The 16940-nt window shown below is 40.1% G+C and overlaps 1 protein-coding gene across 1 annotated transcript; it reads right to left on the reverse strand.

Moving 5' to 3' along the window:
- Positions 1-594: 594 nt before the first annotated feature.
- LOC110528017 (delta-1-pyrroline-5-carboxylate dehydrogenase, mitochondrial) lies at positions 595-16940 on the reverse strand. Its single transcript, XM_021609791.2, has 15 exons — positions 16598-16940; positions 14799-14892; positions 14568-14660; positions 13511-13558; positions 13256-13411; positions 12881-13030; positions 12654-12728; positions 12335-12522; positions 12129-12202; positions 9099-9295; positions 8857-8904; positions 8569-8721; positions 5419-5540; positions 5135-5253; positions 595-4926 (listed from the first exon to the last, which is right to left on the reverse strand). The coding sequence occupies exons 1-15, from the start codon at positions 16840-16842 to the stop codon at positions 4814-4816; spliced, it is 1875 nt and encodes a 624-aa protein (XP_021465466.2). The 5' UTR covers positions 16843-16940; the 3' UTR covers positions 595-4813.

Genomic DNA, 16940 nt, shown 5'->3' on the forward strand with positions numbered 1-16940 from the left:
GACAATTTTTTTTTTGATGTACAGCCTTCCCACACAGAGTAACGTTACTATTTATTTTGCTTCCCACCATAAAAACATCTTGCTCTAAATGTCCCATTGGGAAAAAAAAACAGGTTGAATCAACGCTGTTTACAAGTCATTTCAACCACAAACATGTATGTGAAGACAAAGTGGAAAACGAATTGGATTTGCAAAAGTCATCAATAAGGGCATTTCGTCTTTTTTTTCTTCATTTGTTAACCAAACTTTTAACCTAAACCCAATGAAATGGTGAAATATTTAGTTGATTTCACGTTGAATTCATGTTAGTTGACAACTCAACCAAATGTATATCAAGGCTAGACTTTGAACTGACGTCTGTGCCCAGTGGAGTGTTTTCACTGTAGAAGTTATAGGAGCTTGATTTTGGGAGGGAGAATGAAGGCATGAAGGGCTCGATTCTGTTGAGTAAACATGTTCAAACTGAATGGTCCAGCTGCTGTTACACAAAAGCTAGCACTGGCGCCTCCGGAAAACGCTAGCTAACCGGAGCTTCTCTCCCACACTCACACCATTCAAGAGCTGTCAATTAGAAGCGCCAACATTCTCAATCCAACACATTGCGTTTTATTGCTGGTATAAAGCTGGATGGCAAAAAAAAAAAAAAATCAGATTAAATCTTACATGTGAATATGGCATTAGCCAGAAATGTAGGCTACAACAATGCCATTAACAATTGAATATGACCAGTGAAGGTACATCTATGTATTAAAGGGAACAATGGACATCATATCATTCAAAGCATGATGGGGGTTTATTTGAAGCATCCCACATGAAGCTCTCCCAATTGTGCTGCACAACAGACATAATGTTATTCCATAAATCTGCATAAAAAAGCATTCCACTGCAGTATGTATCACCATGAGATTAGTCCCTAGAATAGTTGGCATGGCTTTGTAATGACACTATAAAATACCCAGGACCTGTGCTAAATATTTTGACATGACAAAATGACAATTATTCTTCAGACTTCTTTCAATAGGAATAGTAACACGTAATTTATATTCCCCCTACAGATGGTTTAGAAATGTTCAACTAATGAGTTACAAATTTGCCAGTGACCAGTTTGAATATTTAGTTTGTCTAGATATGTTTCTTTCAATTTCCCTTTAGTTAATGAGCACCGTTGCCTATTCCTGCCTGCACATTGGCTCTGGTTGTCTGATTGCAACTTTTTCCACTGTTATGAATCCTAATGCAATGAGAAAGTTGAGTATAAAAAAATAGACAGCAGATTCTTTGAGCCTATATATCCAGACATTTGGTGTCTGTCAGGTAGTGGAGGCTGCTGAGGGTAGAACGGCTCATAATAATGGCTGGATCGGAGCGAATGGAATGGCATTCCACTAATTCTGGTCCAGCCATTATCATGAGCCTGTCCTCCCCACCTAATTAAGGTGCCACCAACTTCCTGTGCTGCCAGGCAGTGCTCTTTCTCGTGCAGCACGTACAGCACTAACACACGTACAGCACTAACTTCCAACAGTTTGAAGGATGGGAGTGTGCCAAAGGCACGGTAAGGATGTCTCCTCCCATCTGACTTTGATGTGACAGGAGTGTGGCACTATGAACACATCACAGCGTGAGGGATGAGGTAGAGATACTAGCACATACTCAAACATCCTGACAGGAAGTAAAAACCTTGGCTTTGTACTTTGACACCTCAGTGTAGGACAGCATTCCCAGTTCACTCTGGGTAGGTACACAATTTAACTCTTGTCAAATTGGTTAACCCTATCAGTCCCGAGACCCCAGCAAAAATTGGCTTTTCATTTATCTGCATGTCCAGCCCTTATGTTTAGCCTCACAATGCAGTTTTTGACCATCTTATTTTCAGGACAACGAGGGCTACAAGTTGAACACAAAACAAATTGATAAATTAGTTGCATTCATGAGTTTTGACAAAAAAAAAAAGAAAAATCAAAGCAAAACCAGAAAAATGAATTTATATGAATGTTTTAAGTACAGAAATTGTTTTCTCAGTGGGAAATTACTATTGAACTAGTCAGTGACAACTGTGTGGAGTTTGGTGTTTGTGACAGCAACAATGTGAGTTTATTACAGTATTATAGACACTATGTCCTGGGATTTCCAATGATCTATGTAGAAGAGCCCCTTACCTTCTAACGACCCTTGTGTTGCTTGTGAGCGTCATAGAGGAAAACATGTCACGTGTGTGTTTGTTAGAGTCCAACTTTTAATAGATCCCTTATATGAGTTTGTTGCTCAAACCATTAGGACTCTACAGACATTTTTGTAAAAAGACCCGGCCACCTTCGGGATGCGCCCTAGTTTCACAAACACCGCCCTAGCTCAGCCCCCGTTAATCACACATATTAATGGTTGGTATCGATGGATGCAGAAGAAACCAATTGAACAAGAAGTATGTAGCTCAACCTTACAATATTTAGAAGGGGTTAGAAACTGGAGAAACACCATCAGTTGTCACAATAACAACAGAGTATGGATTAAAGCAAGCCACATTCAGAAACAAAAATATGACATTAAACACAAAAGGTTAATATACTTTCTGAAATAATTTAATGACCATTATTACAAATGTAATAAAGGTCAATCTCTATTATTACCAATACAGTCACAATCGAAGACAAATGATTTCTATTAGCATTTAACAGAAAAATATTAAAAATACAAAATACATTTTATCAAAATATATCCCCCTGAAATTGTTTTCAAAACAATAAAGATGGCATGAAATTCAGATTGAGACTGAGCAATCACATGAAGTTGAAGCAATTAGCACTTACATATATTTTTTGCAAACGCTCAGTAAAATATTCCACAATTGGAAAAGAAGGGTTAGAACAGTAAGTGTGCGCAGTTGCTGAGGTAAACATGATTAGATGGCAAAGTGGGGTTTAAGTAAAAAGGTAACAGCACCCTCATGCTCAACCGGGTCTCAGAGCATTTTGTAATATCCTTAACGGAAATCCAAGACACTCCAGTTAGTATGTTACGTTTCGTATGGTATGTATTAATTTGTGGTTGTCCATCACATTACGTTACGAATTTGCAAAACGTACAATATGTTAAGAATTTTCAAAACGTATAATATGTTACAAATTCTAGCTAGGTGGCTAATGTTAGCTAGGATAGGGGTTAGGGTTAAGTTTAGGAGTTCTGTTAAAGGGTTAGCTAAAAAGGGTTAAGGGTTACGTAACATGCTAGTAGTTGCAAAAGTTCAAAAAAGTTGTAAGTAGTTGAAAAGTAAAATGCGAAAGTTGTTTGTGATGAGATTCGAACTCGCAACCTTTGGATTTCTAGACATTTACGTTATATGCCTGACCAACCACCCTACTTTTGGTATTTTCCTCACGTAACCATACCAAACATAAAATATCATACTAATTTGAGTGTCCCAGATTTACTTTTAGTATGTTACGTCTAGTCTATGAGACCAGGCTGTCATGCGCAGTCTCAATGTCTCTCTTTCTCTCCCCCCTCCCAGAGGACCATGCCTCAGGACTACCTGGCATGACGACTCCTGGCTGTCCCGGTCCAACTGGTCGTGCTGCTGCTCCAGTTTCTGCTGTTTGCATGCGGCAGTGGAACCCTAACCTGTTCACCGGACGTGCTACCCTGTCCAGGACATGCTGTTTTCGACCCTCTCGTTTGAACATATTCAAGAACGATCTGGCCATGTACTATTATAAATCTCCACCCAGAACAGCCAGAAGAGTGGCCACCCCCCAGAGCCTGGTTCCTCTCTAGGTTTCTTCCTAGGGAGTTTTTCCTAGCTACTGGGTCCCTGTATAAGCACTTTGTGAGATAGGCTGAGGGCTTTATAAATACATGTGATCATAGCCACATCCTGTAGGACCAGCCATAGCTCAAGTGTAACAAGTCAAGTACATCACCTTTCCTATCAGAGACAGTCAGGAGGTTGAGTATTAGTGTGACAATACAGCAAATCAATCATAACACAGCGAGGAACTGAGTTTAGGTTAAGGACTGTTAGTAAGGACTTTCTTAGCACCAAAAAAGGAAGATAACCATTCTTCCCTCTTTTTGCCATCACAAACACTTAAAATTATAAACATTTTGATACTTGAACTTTAGCTGTCATGAAATATTCATGGTCAAAACTCAGTGTTATTGTTTTTGTCAAAGGGTGTTAAGATGATAGACGGTCAGTTAATTTTTCTAATACAGAGTCAGTTTCGTATGAAGAAAAAAAACATCTTCCACTCATAAAGTATTTGATGCTTAACAACTCTTTGAATACTTTCCTCAGGACAGAACAGGCGGAGACAACCTAACAGTGAGTAGCCTACATCTCAGGACCAGTCAGTACTGGTAAAACAGAGGCTCAGAAGCACATAGCAGCCATTTGATTAAAAAAAAACAGATGATTGATTATTACAAGTCTGTGGAATCCATGGTAGACCACACAGTTTTACTATGTCTGTGGATCCACGGGACGTATTGTCACATTGTCATTCTTCTGTGCAGCTAGCAGGCAGCTTGGCTGGGTCAGCTGCAGCTCCTGCTGATCTCATGAAGTGCCAGAGAGGGGCACTGTTGCTCCCCCTTTCAATTTAGAACAGCTAATAATTACATTCGTACTTGTGTACAGATTCAGTGCATACTTATAAGGGCAAAAAGGGACAAAACTTGGATGAGTAAGGAGAAGATTGTTCTCTTCATTTCATTGTCCGTGTTGACTGGAGAAAACGCCTACAGATTCCTCTACAGAACTAGGATTGGGTGAGGGAGGCCTAGGTAGGTGAGGAAGGGGTAGAGTACTGTCTTTTTAACCCATATAGGAGTACTTCCATTCTCGGAGCGGGACGTGGGTGGCCTTGACCACCTGTGGGGACGTCCATCTCAGTACGTAGTGAGGACCACCAGGTTTGTCATTAGTACCTTTGCAGACAAAAGTTCATGTTTTAAGTATTATTGATATCAATAAAGATGATGTACCCATTTGACAGAAGTATCCATGTCAGACAGAGAGCTAACCAGGAGTAATGAGAAGTCCTGATTTATAGAACTGTTAGCAGTCACATGGATATCAATGAGCTGTGGATTGGTGTGCGGGCTGTGGATTGGTGTGCGGGCTGTGGATTGATACCTGAAGCTCTGGCGCCACCAAATGGTTGCTGGGCGACAATAGAGCCAGTGGACTTGTCGTTAACATAGTAATTTCCTGCAGCGTTCCGCAAGGCTTTGGCTGCCTCATTCACAACATTCCTGGAACAAAAACATTACTAAAGGGTTAGGGAGCAACATCTATTATCAATAAGCTGATCAAAGTTGGCTTTGCATTCATAATATTTGTATATAAAACTATATTATGTTCTTTATTTCATCAATACTGACACTCCATTGCAAACCAGCTGAAGTAATCAAACGTACTTATCAAGAGCAAAGACAGCTCCTGTCAGGGCATATGGTGATGTGTTGTCTATCAGGTGCAGAACTTCCAGGTAGTCGTTCTCAGGGTAAACATAGACAGACAGAACTGGCCCAAAGATTTCCTACAGGAGTTAAACCAGAACCGAGTTATAACAGAGTTGTTGTAAAGTTCCATATTAACTGAGCAATCGCAATGCAAGGAAGCAAGGAGGACTAGCCCCCCATTTGTGAAGCAGAGTGCACTGTAAACCCCAATGTGCTGTCATTACTAAAAACTTGAGGAAACTGGTTGCACCTAATATATTTGAGTACAGTTACCTATAGTGAGTTTGTAGTCATTACTCATACCGAAAGAGTCACTGTGACCCTGTAGGGGGTCCAGAACTGAGTTGTATCAGCTTGAACACGCCTCCAATATACAGTGCCTTGCGAAAGTATTCGGCCCCCTTGAACTTTGCGACATTTCAGGCTTCAAACATAAAGATATAAAACTGTATTTTTTTGTGAAGAATCACAATCATGAAGTGGAACGACATTTATTGGATATTTCAAACTTTTTTAACAAATCAAAAACTGAAAAATTGGGCGTGCAAAATTATTCAGCCCCCTTTACTTTCAGTGCAGCAAACTCTCTCCAAAAGTTCAGTGAGGATCTCTGAATGATCCAATGTTGACCTAAATGACTAATGATGATAAATACAATCCACCTGTGTGTAATCAAGTCTCCGTATAAATGCACCTGCACTGTGATAGTCTCAGAGGTCCGTCAAAAGCGCAGAGAGCATCATGAAGAACAAGGAACACACCAGGCAGGTCCGAGATACTGTTGTGACGAAGTTTAAAGCCGGATTTGGATACAAAAAGATTTCCCAAGCTTTAAACATCCCAAGGAGCACTGTGCAAGCGATAATATTGAAATGGAAGGAGTATCAGACCACTGCAAATCTACCAAGACCTGGCCGTCCCTGAAAACTTTCAGCTCATACATGGAGAAGACTGATCAGAGATGCAGCCAAGAGGCCCATGATCACTCTGGAAGAACTGCAGAGATCTACAGCTGGGGTGGGAGACTCTGTCCATAGGACAACAATCAGTCGTATATTGCACAAATCTGGCCTTTATGGAAGAGTGGCAAGAAGAAAGCAATTTTTTAAAGATATCCATAAAAAGTGTCGTTTAAAGTTTGCCACAAGCCATCTGGGAGACACACCAAACATGTGGAAGAAGGTGCTCTGGTCAGATGAAACCAAAATTTAACTTTTTGGCAACAATGCAAAACGTTATGTTTGGCGTAAAAGCAACACAGCTGAACACACCATCCCCACTGTCAAACATGGTGGTGGCAGCATCATGGTTTGGGCCTGCTTTTCTTCAGCAGGGACAGGGAAGATGGTTAAAATTGATGGGAAGATGGATGGAGCCAAATACAGGACCATTCTGGAAGAAAACCTGATGGAGTCTGCAAAAGACCTGAGACTGGGACGGAGATTTGTCTTCCAACAAGACAATGATCCAAAACATAAAGCAAAATCTACAATGGAATGGTTCAAAAATAAACATATCCAGGTGTTAGAATGGCCAAGTCAAAGTCCAGACCTGAATCCAATCGAGAATCTGTGGAAAGAACTGAAAACTGCTGTTCACAAATGCTCTCCATCCAACCTCACTGAGCTCGAGCTGTTTTGCAAGGAGGAATGGGAAAAAATGTCAGTCTCTCGATGTGCAAAACTGATAGAGACATACCCCAAGCGACTTACAGCTGTAATCGCAGCAAAAGGTGGCGCTACAAAGTATTAACTTTGTGTCCCACTTGTTGTTGATTCTTCACAAAAAAATACAGTTTTATATCTTTATGTTTGAAGCCTGAAATGTGGCAAAAGGTAGCAAAGTTCAAGGGGGCCGGATACTTTCGCAAGGCACTGTAATTGCCCAGTGTGCCTTGCATTTGAGAGAATTGTAGTGTTACCACCCATGACACTATTTGTTGTTGATAGTTGAATTCGTTCATTTTCTGTCCTGTGTCTTTCACCAAGTGAGTTCCTAGGCAAATATTATCATTATAATTAACTCTTTATGACAATAGATATCTCATAAGGCCTACTTTTTAGGCCTGGCTATACCCTAATGCAGTGGCCTAAAACTCATGGTTTACAGACCACATCAGGCCTGAAAGTGTGGTGCAAAATTCCTGTTACTTTCCCAAATTCCCAGATTTAAAAAAAATCCTGGTTGACGGATATCCAGGAGTCTTCCAAACCGGATTTCTGGAAAACCTGGCAAATGTACCAGAATTTTGCAACCCTAACCACAATTCACATTATGTTGGCATCCAAGGTGATGTGTAATTCCTATTGGAAACCAGCAAGAGTCAGGATATCCAACAGTTGAAATGTTTATTCTCCCGCATCCTGCATTCATAGTGACTGCCTGGGTTAGAAACAGTTTGAGGAGACTACATAACATAACAGGTGCAAGAAATCTAACTAAATCATTTGATTAGTTTAGTTATTTATCTTTGCGTAGCATAAGATTAATCAACCACTCAATGTACAAAACTCAGATATAAAAATAAAATCAACCTGACATAGAGCATGCTGGGAAAAAAGTTAATTTGTTATCATGATTTTTTAAAAATTATTATGTTGATTTGATCTCATTTAGTTTTGAGTACCACAAACATTTTGAATTAATAATGACTTTTCATTGACTTTGAGTTCAACTTACTAGAAGTTTTTGAGTTAAAAATGCTTTGGGGTTTAGTGTGTGAAGCATGGCTTTGGTTAAACAAACATGGTGTCCATTACATCCCTGTATACATGTTTATGTGAGTAATCCAAGCACTTGGCCCTGAGCCTGATCACAGGCATCTCAGTTAAAACTGAAAAAATAATCCTGCTTATTTTCTTCATAAAACAACCATATCTAACAGGCTAGAATAAAGTCAGTTTCAGCAATTCAGACTCAACTGACTGTCTCTCATGTGATTATGACATGTACGCATGTCTGGTATACCACTTGCAGGTTGGTTTAAAGAAGTGAGAACATACATGGTTAAAACTAGAATCATAGTACGAAGTTCCATAGGCTAATAACAGTGGTGAGTATAGAGGTGATCGACAATAACTACTTATCAAGAATATCGAGTCTTACCTCGGCCATGATGGCTTCTTGTGGGTCTGTGCTCTCAATGATGGTGGGCTCCACAAAGTAACCCTTCTTGTCATTACAGTGGCCCCCAGCAATAATGTTCAACTTAGGGGAAGACTTGGCATGGTCCAACCACTTCTTAATACGAGCAAAGGACTGAGACAAAAATAAATCATATATAAAGAGTCACTAAAATGTAAAATAATCTTGAAAATAAAATAACTCTTGATCAGAAGTAATATAGCTGCTTCTGATCAAGCATCCAGAGTGGCAAATCTCACAGTACTGTACCTTGTCATCAATCACAGCAGAGAAGAATGTACTCCAGTCCTCCACGGGCTGGACAGGGGAATCAAGGAGACCGTTATAACAACCTGATATCAAATTAACACCTACAGTAAAAACTTCAACACTTTCAAATATCTCCTATTGGAGCACACGTCAACTGGCTGGAACTATTCCCACCAAAATAACCATTGTGCCAAAGTGACTGATGAAAAAGTCCTAGAAGCTAAGGTCAGTTGTACACTTACGTCTCCCACTTTGAGCTGCTTGTGGATGTCCAGGAGCCCCTGTTTGATCTGGGGCCAAAGAGAGTCTGGTACATACATCCTGGAGCAGGCCGAGCACTTCTGCCCTCCATACTCAAACGCTGAGCGGATGGTCCCGGTCACCACACTCTGCACATCTGCTGACTTGTGCACAAAATGGAAGTTCTTACCACCGCATTCTGAAAAGGTATGGCAGAGGAGGATGTCGGTGAGGCAGTTTTCAACGACTGATATACACTCCGCTTCGTATTTATTTGGACAGTGATGTTAAAATGAGCAAATGTGGCTCTATTCTCCAGCTTTTTGGATTTGAGATCAAATGTTTTGAATGAGACAAGAGTACTGAATGTCACCTTTTATTTGAAGGCATTTTCAAACATACAGTATCTGTCCTACCATTTAAAAATGAAAGCACTTCATGCATCTAGTCCCCACATTTGAATAAGTTATTTTTTTCATAAATATTTAGACAAAATCACTTATAGTGTATTAAAAAACTCAATTTTTTTTGTATTTGGTCCCATATTTCACAGCACGCCATGACTACATCAAGCTTGTGACTCTATAAACTTGTTGGATGCATTTGCAATTTGTTTTGGTTGTTTTTCTATTTATGTTTTGCCCAATAGGAACTGAATGGTGAATAACGTAGTATCATTTTGGAGTAACTTTTATTGTAAATAAAAATTCCGAATAATTATGAATGAATAGTGAATAATGATGAGAAAATTACAGAGGAACAAAGATCATAACCCACCCTCCCCCCAAAAATGCTAACCTCTCATCATTCATGATTATCCATGGTTGCATCCACATTAATCTAGAAGTGTTCAGAAACATATTATATTCTTATTTACAATAAAAGTGACTCCAAAATGACAATACATTATTCACCATTTAGCTCCTATTGGCAAAACATCATCTTAAACACAACCAAAACAAACTTTGCAGCCAACAAGTTTGTAGAGTCACAAGCTTGATGTAGTCATTGCGTGCTAGTAATATGGGACAAAACTTTTGACTACTTTAATACACTATAAGTGAATTTGTAAAAATACTCATGGAAAAAAAAAACTTCAAATGGGGGGACTAGATACATAAAGTGATTTCATTTAGAAACGGTAAAACAGATATGTATGAAAATACCCTCAAATAAAATGTGACATTCTGTACCTAATGAAACATTTGATCTCAAATCCCAAATACTGCAGTATAGAGCCAAATGTACAAATTTGAGCTTCACTGTCCAAATACATTTGGAGGGGAGTGTAGATACAGTGCCATGCGAAAGTATTCGGCCCCCTTGAACTTTGCGACCTTTTGCCACATTTCAGGCTTCAAGCATAAAGATATAAAACTGTATTTTTTTGTGAAGAATCAACAACAAGTGGGACACAATCATGAAGTGGAGCGACATTTATTGGATATTTCAAACTTTTTTAACAAATCAAAAACTGAAAAATTGGGCGTGCAAAATTATTCAGCCCCTTTACTTTCAGTGCAGCAAACTCTCTCCAGAAGTTCAGTGAGGATCTCTGAATGATCCAATGTTGACCTAAATGACTAATGATGATAAATACAATCCACCTGTGTGTAATCAAGTCTCCGTTTAAATGCACCTGCACTGTGATAGTCTCAGAGGTCCGTTAAAAGCGCAGAGAGCATCATGAAGAACAAGGAACACACCAGGCAGGTCCGAGATACTGTTGTGAAGAAGTTTAAAGCCGGATTTGGATACAAAAATATTTCCCAAGCTTTAAACATCCCAAGGAGCACTGTGCAAGCGATAATATTGAAATGGAAGGAGTATCAGACCACTGCAAATCTACCAAGACCTGGCCGTCCCTCTAAACTTTCAGCTCATACAAGGAGAAGACTGATCAGAGATGCAGCCAAGAGGCCCATGATCACTCTGGATGAACTGCAGAGATCTACAGCTGAGGTGGGAGACTCTGTCCATAGGACAACAATCAGTCGTATATTGCACAAATCTGGCCTTTATGGAAGAGTGGCAAGAAGAAAGACATTTCTTAAAGATATCCATAAAAAGTGTCGTTTAAAGTTTGCCACAAGCCACCTGGGAGACACACCAAACATGTGGAAGAAGGTGCTCTGGTCAAATGAAACCAAAATTGAACTTTTTGGCAACAATGCAAAACGTTATGTTTGGCGTAAAAGCAACACAGCTGAACACACCATCCCCACTGTCAAACATGGTGGTGGCAGCATCATGGTTTGGGCCTGCTTTTCTTCAGCAGGGACAGGGAAGATGGTTAAAATTGATGGGAAGATGGATGGAGCCAAATACAGGACCATTCTGGAAGAAAACCTGATGGAGTCTGCAAAAGACCTGAGACTGGGACGGAGATTTGTCTTCCAACAAGACAATGATCCAAAACATAAAGCAAAATCTACAATGGAATGGTTCAAAAATAAACATATCCAGGTGTTAGAATGGCCAAGTCAAAGTCCAGACCTGAATCCAATCGAGAATCTGTGGAAAGAACTGAAAACTGCTGTTCACAAATGCTCTCCATCCAACCTCACTGAGCTCGAGCTTTTTTGCAAGGAGGAATTGGAAAAAATTTCAGTCTCTCGATGTGCAAAACTGATAGAGACATACCCCAAGCGACTTACAGCTGTAATCGCAGCAAAAGGTGGCGCTACAAAGTATTAACTTAAGGGGGCTGAATAATTTTGCACGCCCAATTTTTCAGTTTTTGATTTGTTAAAAAAGTTTGAAATATCCAATAAATGTCATTCCACTTCATGATTGTGTCCCACTTGTTGTTGATTCTTCACAAAAAAATACAGTTTTATATCTTTATGTTTGAAGCCTGAAATGTGGCAAAAGGTCGCAAAGTTCAAGGGGGCCGAATACTTTCGCAAGGCACTGTATAAGATGAGTATGAAGTCAATATTCTCATGTTTAATATTCAATTTGTTTAATAACTTGACAGTGTGGTTGGGTACAGCATTTATCTCTATGGTTTCTCTATTGGTCCAACCCACCTCCTGCCACCCGAGGAAAATTCTTGTAGACATCCAGGTTCTGGGCCACCTGTTTCCACAGGCGCTTGAAGGTACTGAAACAGAAATGGGTTGTTAAGAGACTCCAGAGTTGTTAACTAAAAACAGTGTGGTATAGATTTGGTATTATGTACCAAAAGTGGCAATCAGTTTTAGGTATGCTTTAACATGTAGAGATAAACGCATACGGGACACTGCCAGTGAAGTTGATGCCAGCAAGGTGTTCAGAGGAGGTGATGGTGTCTCCAAATACTGGTCCATCAGCCGGCACAAACTGGATGATGTTGGTGGGCAACCCTGAATCCCGGAGGACATTGTAGACGGCGTAGCTAGCTGACATGGCTGTGTCACTAGGCTTCCACAGAACTACATTACCCTGAAAAACACAGGCAAACAAAGAAAGTCCAGTTCAGACTATAACCAACAACACACATCAGCATCTAAATGTGAAATGTATTAGAACTATAAGGACAATTTGGGTATTGTTGTTTGTAGGGGAACACTTACCATGAGAGCAGGTGTACCTGCCAGGTTTCCACCAATTGCAGTGAAGTTAAATGGGGCAACAGCAGCTATGAAACCCTGTAGTTAAAGGGAAATAAAGGTGTTAACAACAACAACTCCTGGAAAATATGAGTTCGAGAAAATCCATCCTAACATATCCCCAAGTATAAAGGCTTTTATCTGTGACTATTATCAAGTTTTAGATGATGCTAGGACCAGAGAGTGCTCACCTCCAGCCCACGGTAGAGCATGGTGTTGGTGCTACCGTCACTGTCCAGGGGCTGCTGGCTCTCCAGTTCAACAGCGTGCTTCGCATTGAACCGGAAGAAGTCTATGAGCTCTGCAGCCGCATCAATCTCTGCCTGCACCACTGTTTTACCCTAGAAAATAAATCAAAAAAATGTGCTCATTCAATTGGCTCATTCATCCACCCTCCTCTCCCCTGTAACCTTTATGTAACTATTCCCCAGGTCATTGCTGTAAATGAGAATGTGTTCCCAGTCACACAAAAACCACTTAGGGGATGAATATCCACTTGATATTCAGCCATACAATTATTAGATTATTAAAACAACATGTAGACTAAATATAGTATTTCACTGTACCTGGCCTATCATGGTTTTGGCCAGAATCTCAGCTCTCTTAGGTCCACTGATGATGTCGGCAGCCTTAAAGAGGACCTGGGCTCGGTCCTGGATGGGTTTCAGGTCCCATTCTCTCCTCGCCGCCACAGAGGCCAAGATAGCCTTGTTGAGCAGCTCCTGTATCAATCATACCAAGGCAACACCATCCAGTTAGGTTACGTAAATCTTGGTGAATGTCTGATGAATAAAAACAGAAGAATTGTAATCTTAGTTTACCTTGTCAGCATAGCAAAACTTGGCCAGTTTGTGAGAGTGGTTGAAGGGCTTTCAAAAATAAAATAAAGATTTACATTGATTAATAGGTAATAATAGCTTCAGGAAATAACATTTAAAGACAGTGTGGTATTGGTCAAAATTTACATTTGACTAATTTAGCAGACGCCTTATCCAGAGGGACTTACATTAGTGAGTGCATACATTTTCATACTGGTCCCCCGTGGGAATGAAACCCACAAACCTGGCATTGCAAGCACCATGCACTACCAAATGAGCGACATGGGACTACAGACTCCACAGGCAGGCCCTCAGCACAGGTAGTATGTTGGTTTATGATGGATGTTATAGAAAACTAATAACACAGCTGTTAACAAAACATTATTACAGTCATTTCCAGTTTAACTTCACAGGCCTTGAAAGTTTCCATTTGGATTAGGCAGTATGCTGTGTATCTGAGCAGCAGTGTGAGGGTAAAAGTGAGAGCTTCAGTATCCAGGCTCCCATATTTGCAGGCAGCATGGAGCAACACTGACTCAACTCCAGCCACTTTAATAATGGGAATTGATGGGAAATGATGTAAAATATATCACTAGCCACTTTAAACAATGCTACCTAATATAATGTTTACATACCCTACATTATTCATCTCATATGTATATGTATATACTGTACTCTATATCATCTACTGCATCTTTATGTAATATATGTATCACTAGCCACTTTAACTATGCCACTTTGTTTACATACTCATCTCATATGTATATACTGTACTCAATACCATCTACTGTATCTTGCCTATGCCGCTCTGTACCATCACTTATTCATATATCTTTATGTACATATTCTTTATCCCCTTACACTTGTGTGTATAAGGTAGTAGTTTTGGAATTGTTAGCTAGATTACTTGTTGGTTATTACTGCATTGTCGGAACTAGAAGCACAAGCATTTCGCTACACTCGCATTAACATCTGCTAACCATGTGTATGTGACAAATAAAATTTGATTTGATTTGATTTAGTTTGTTCAGATTAGGGACATGCTGTTGACTCTACTCACGGATAGCTGGTATCTGATGTCTTTGGTCCACACATGTTCATCTCCAACCACACAGGGAATCTCCTCTGTCTTCCCCTTCAGGTCATCCAGGGCCTATCACACACACAACCTTATTGAGTCTCATCTTTTATAGAGATGACCTTGTAGGTCATAAAGGGCATATGGAATGGTGCATGCGGTGGTTATTTGTTTGAGAGTGTGTGCTGTGTATGATTGTAAGTGTGCGCGCACCTTCTGCAGCTCGGCCCTCTCTGGACTGCCCTCGTTGAATCCCAGGATGGGCTCATTCTTCACCTCAACAGCTGCACAGGGGAAGGTCCTGAAGCTGCACAGAGAGACACACATTAGGATAGACAGATGCACACTAAGTGAAGACGGACATATACGCAGCAACAGAGATCCCCCACATACATTATATCCCAAAATCTGAGACTCATCCTCATGGTGCAAAGTGAAGCATTTGTTCATCAATGTATTACAGCTCTTTTACATCTTTGTTTTGAATAATATGAAACTTAACAATGTGGTTATGGAAGAGAATTAATGCCATTCAGTTCATTTTGAGGCAAGGCCAAATTCTGTTGACCTGAATAAGACTTTACTGGCCATGGAGATTGTGGTCTTGGTGCGATATTGAACTGTCTTTTTATACAGGTGCACCTCAGAGTTGGTTCTGTCCTGCCTCTTCCCTGTTAGATTTTGGCAAGCTGCAGTCTTCTGTCAGCTGGAATAGGTAACTTGAAGTAATCTCACAATCAGTTATTCTGTTATGACCAGTTGTTATAGCATAAAGGCTTAAAAAATGCAAGTCGTGCATAAAATCTGGGACCATCTTGCATCTGTAAAAACTATAAAAAGCCAGACACACCTAACAGCAGCAAGCAATTGCAATAAGCAATTCATGCTTATTTGATATTTCACTATTCTCTGTGTGTCGGGGTGAACACGGCTGTCTGTGTCTAATTTCTTTGTGGAAAATTAGAAAACTGCCAAACTTCTGGTGAGCGTGCATGCACTGCCTCAAATGATTAACTGCTCTAGTTTAAATAGTCAGTGAAGGTCAGAGTGTCTAACTGGGCAGACAGGGGCTCGTATTCAAATATTAAAAAACACCCTCAACTCCCCTGACACATGGAATCGATGAAATATGATTAGTCAACTGCCTTCTCACATCTACACAGATGCTTCTCTGTCAATGGGTGACCTGGTGTACAACAACACTGCCTTCATACAGTTTATTGATCTTCCTCACCCAACAGAAAAGTGAATAGACCTCTAAAGAGATTCAAAATATGGCTATAATATTTTACCAAGGGTAACTGCATAAATAAACATTCATGCAGCTGGCTTGCCCATACAGGTTCCTTCTGTCCATTCGATTTATTGCGTAACACCAGTTGCCAGTGCCACTTCAGGTTTTTAGCCCAAGTCTACTGTCATAGAGATAGATAGAGGATTCATCATGGATATAACCATTTTAGCATGAACATTGCCATGGACATCGCCATGGAGGGCTTCCACCATTTTTAAGTAGTCAACTGGGTGGAGTTACCTATGGATGGGGTTTCCTATGGGTGGGGGTTGCTATAGGTGGGGTTTGCTATGGGTGGAGTTTGCTATAGGTGAGGTTTCCTATGGGTGTGCAGCAATCATTCAATGAAGAGGGAAATTGACCCCTTTAAAATAGATGTAGCCTCAATGGCGCTGCCCATGCTGTCACAGACGCTATAATAGAACAGATACAAATAGGAGTTCTCTTTCTAGCTCTATGTGCCCATGGTGTATCACTCACTTTCTGATTTTTGAGTGAATAGTATTTCTGTGAACTGTTAACTTTACTCATGCGGCATGGAATCATGGTAATCAGAAGACACAAAATCATAAATAACTTATTTAAACTTATTTTGCTTGGCCTTGACAGTGAAAATGTACTATTAGCTACCAAAATAATGCAAATTACATTAGCTTGGTTACGAAGAGTCAAAGCTAAGGTGAGTTAGTCTCGTGTATGTTAAAGTGAAAATACGTACCCCCTCCAAGACTGGTAGAATGCTGATCTCACACGCAGCATGTTCCAATGGAAAATATGTAGAGAGAAAAATGACAATCTAATAAAAACACCCTTATAAGACCACTTCGGGCAACCGATACAATGTATCAAAACTGATAAGATACATTGAAGCTGTTTGATATCTTGAGAATGTAGCCTACTGGTTGCACGTATAGCGAGTTCAGAGGATTCGGCCCGTACCAATATTCCATAGGGAGGCCACATTCATTATATTACCACACTTGCGTCTAAATTGTCACAGTAATTTACAGTATTTTATCTAAACAGAAATTACATAATTTCATCTTAATATTTACACTGTG

The sequence above is a fragment of the Oncorhynchus mykiss genome, chromosome 7, assembly GCF_013265735.2.
Source record: "Oncorhynchus mykiss isolate Arlee chromosome 7, USDA_OmykA_1.1, whole genome shotgun sequence".
NCBI lineage: Eukaryota > Metazoa > Chordata > Actinopteri > Salmoniformes > Salmonidae > Oncorhynchus > Oncorhynchus mykiss.

Bases quoted from the DNA above. Each gene is read 5' to 3' on its own strand.
- LOC110528017 (XM_021609791.2), bottom strand. From the start codon at position 16,842: ATGTGGCCTCCCTATGGAATATTGGTACGGGCCGAATCCTCTGAACTC. The intron at 13,559-14,567 runs GTGAGTAGAGTC...TATTTTTGAAAG, and splicing joins ACATCAGATACCAGCTATCC to CCCTTCAACCACTCTCACAA. The intron at 12,523-12,653 runs GTAAGTGTTCCC...TGTGTTTTTCAG, and splicing joins CAGGTACACCTGCTCTCATG to GGTAATGTAGTTCTGTGGAA.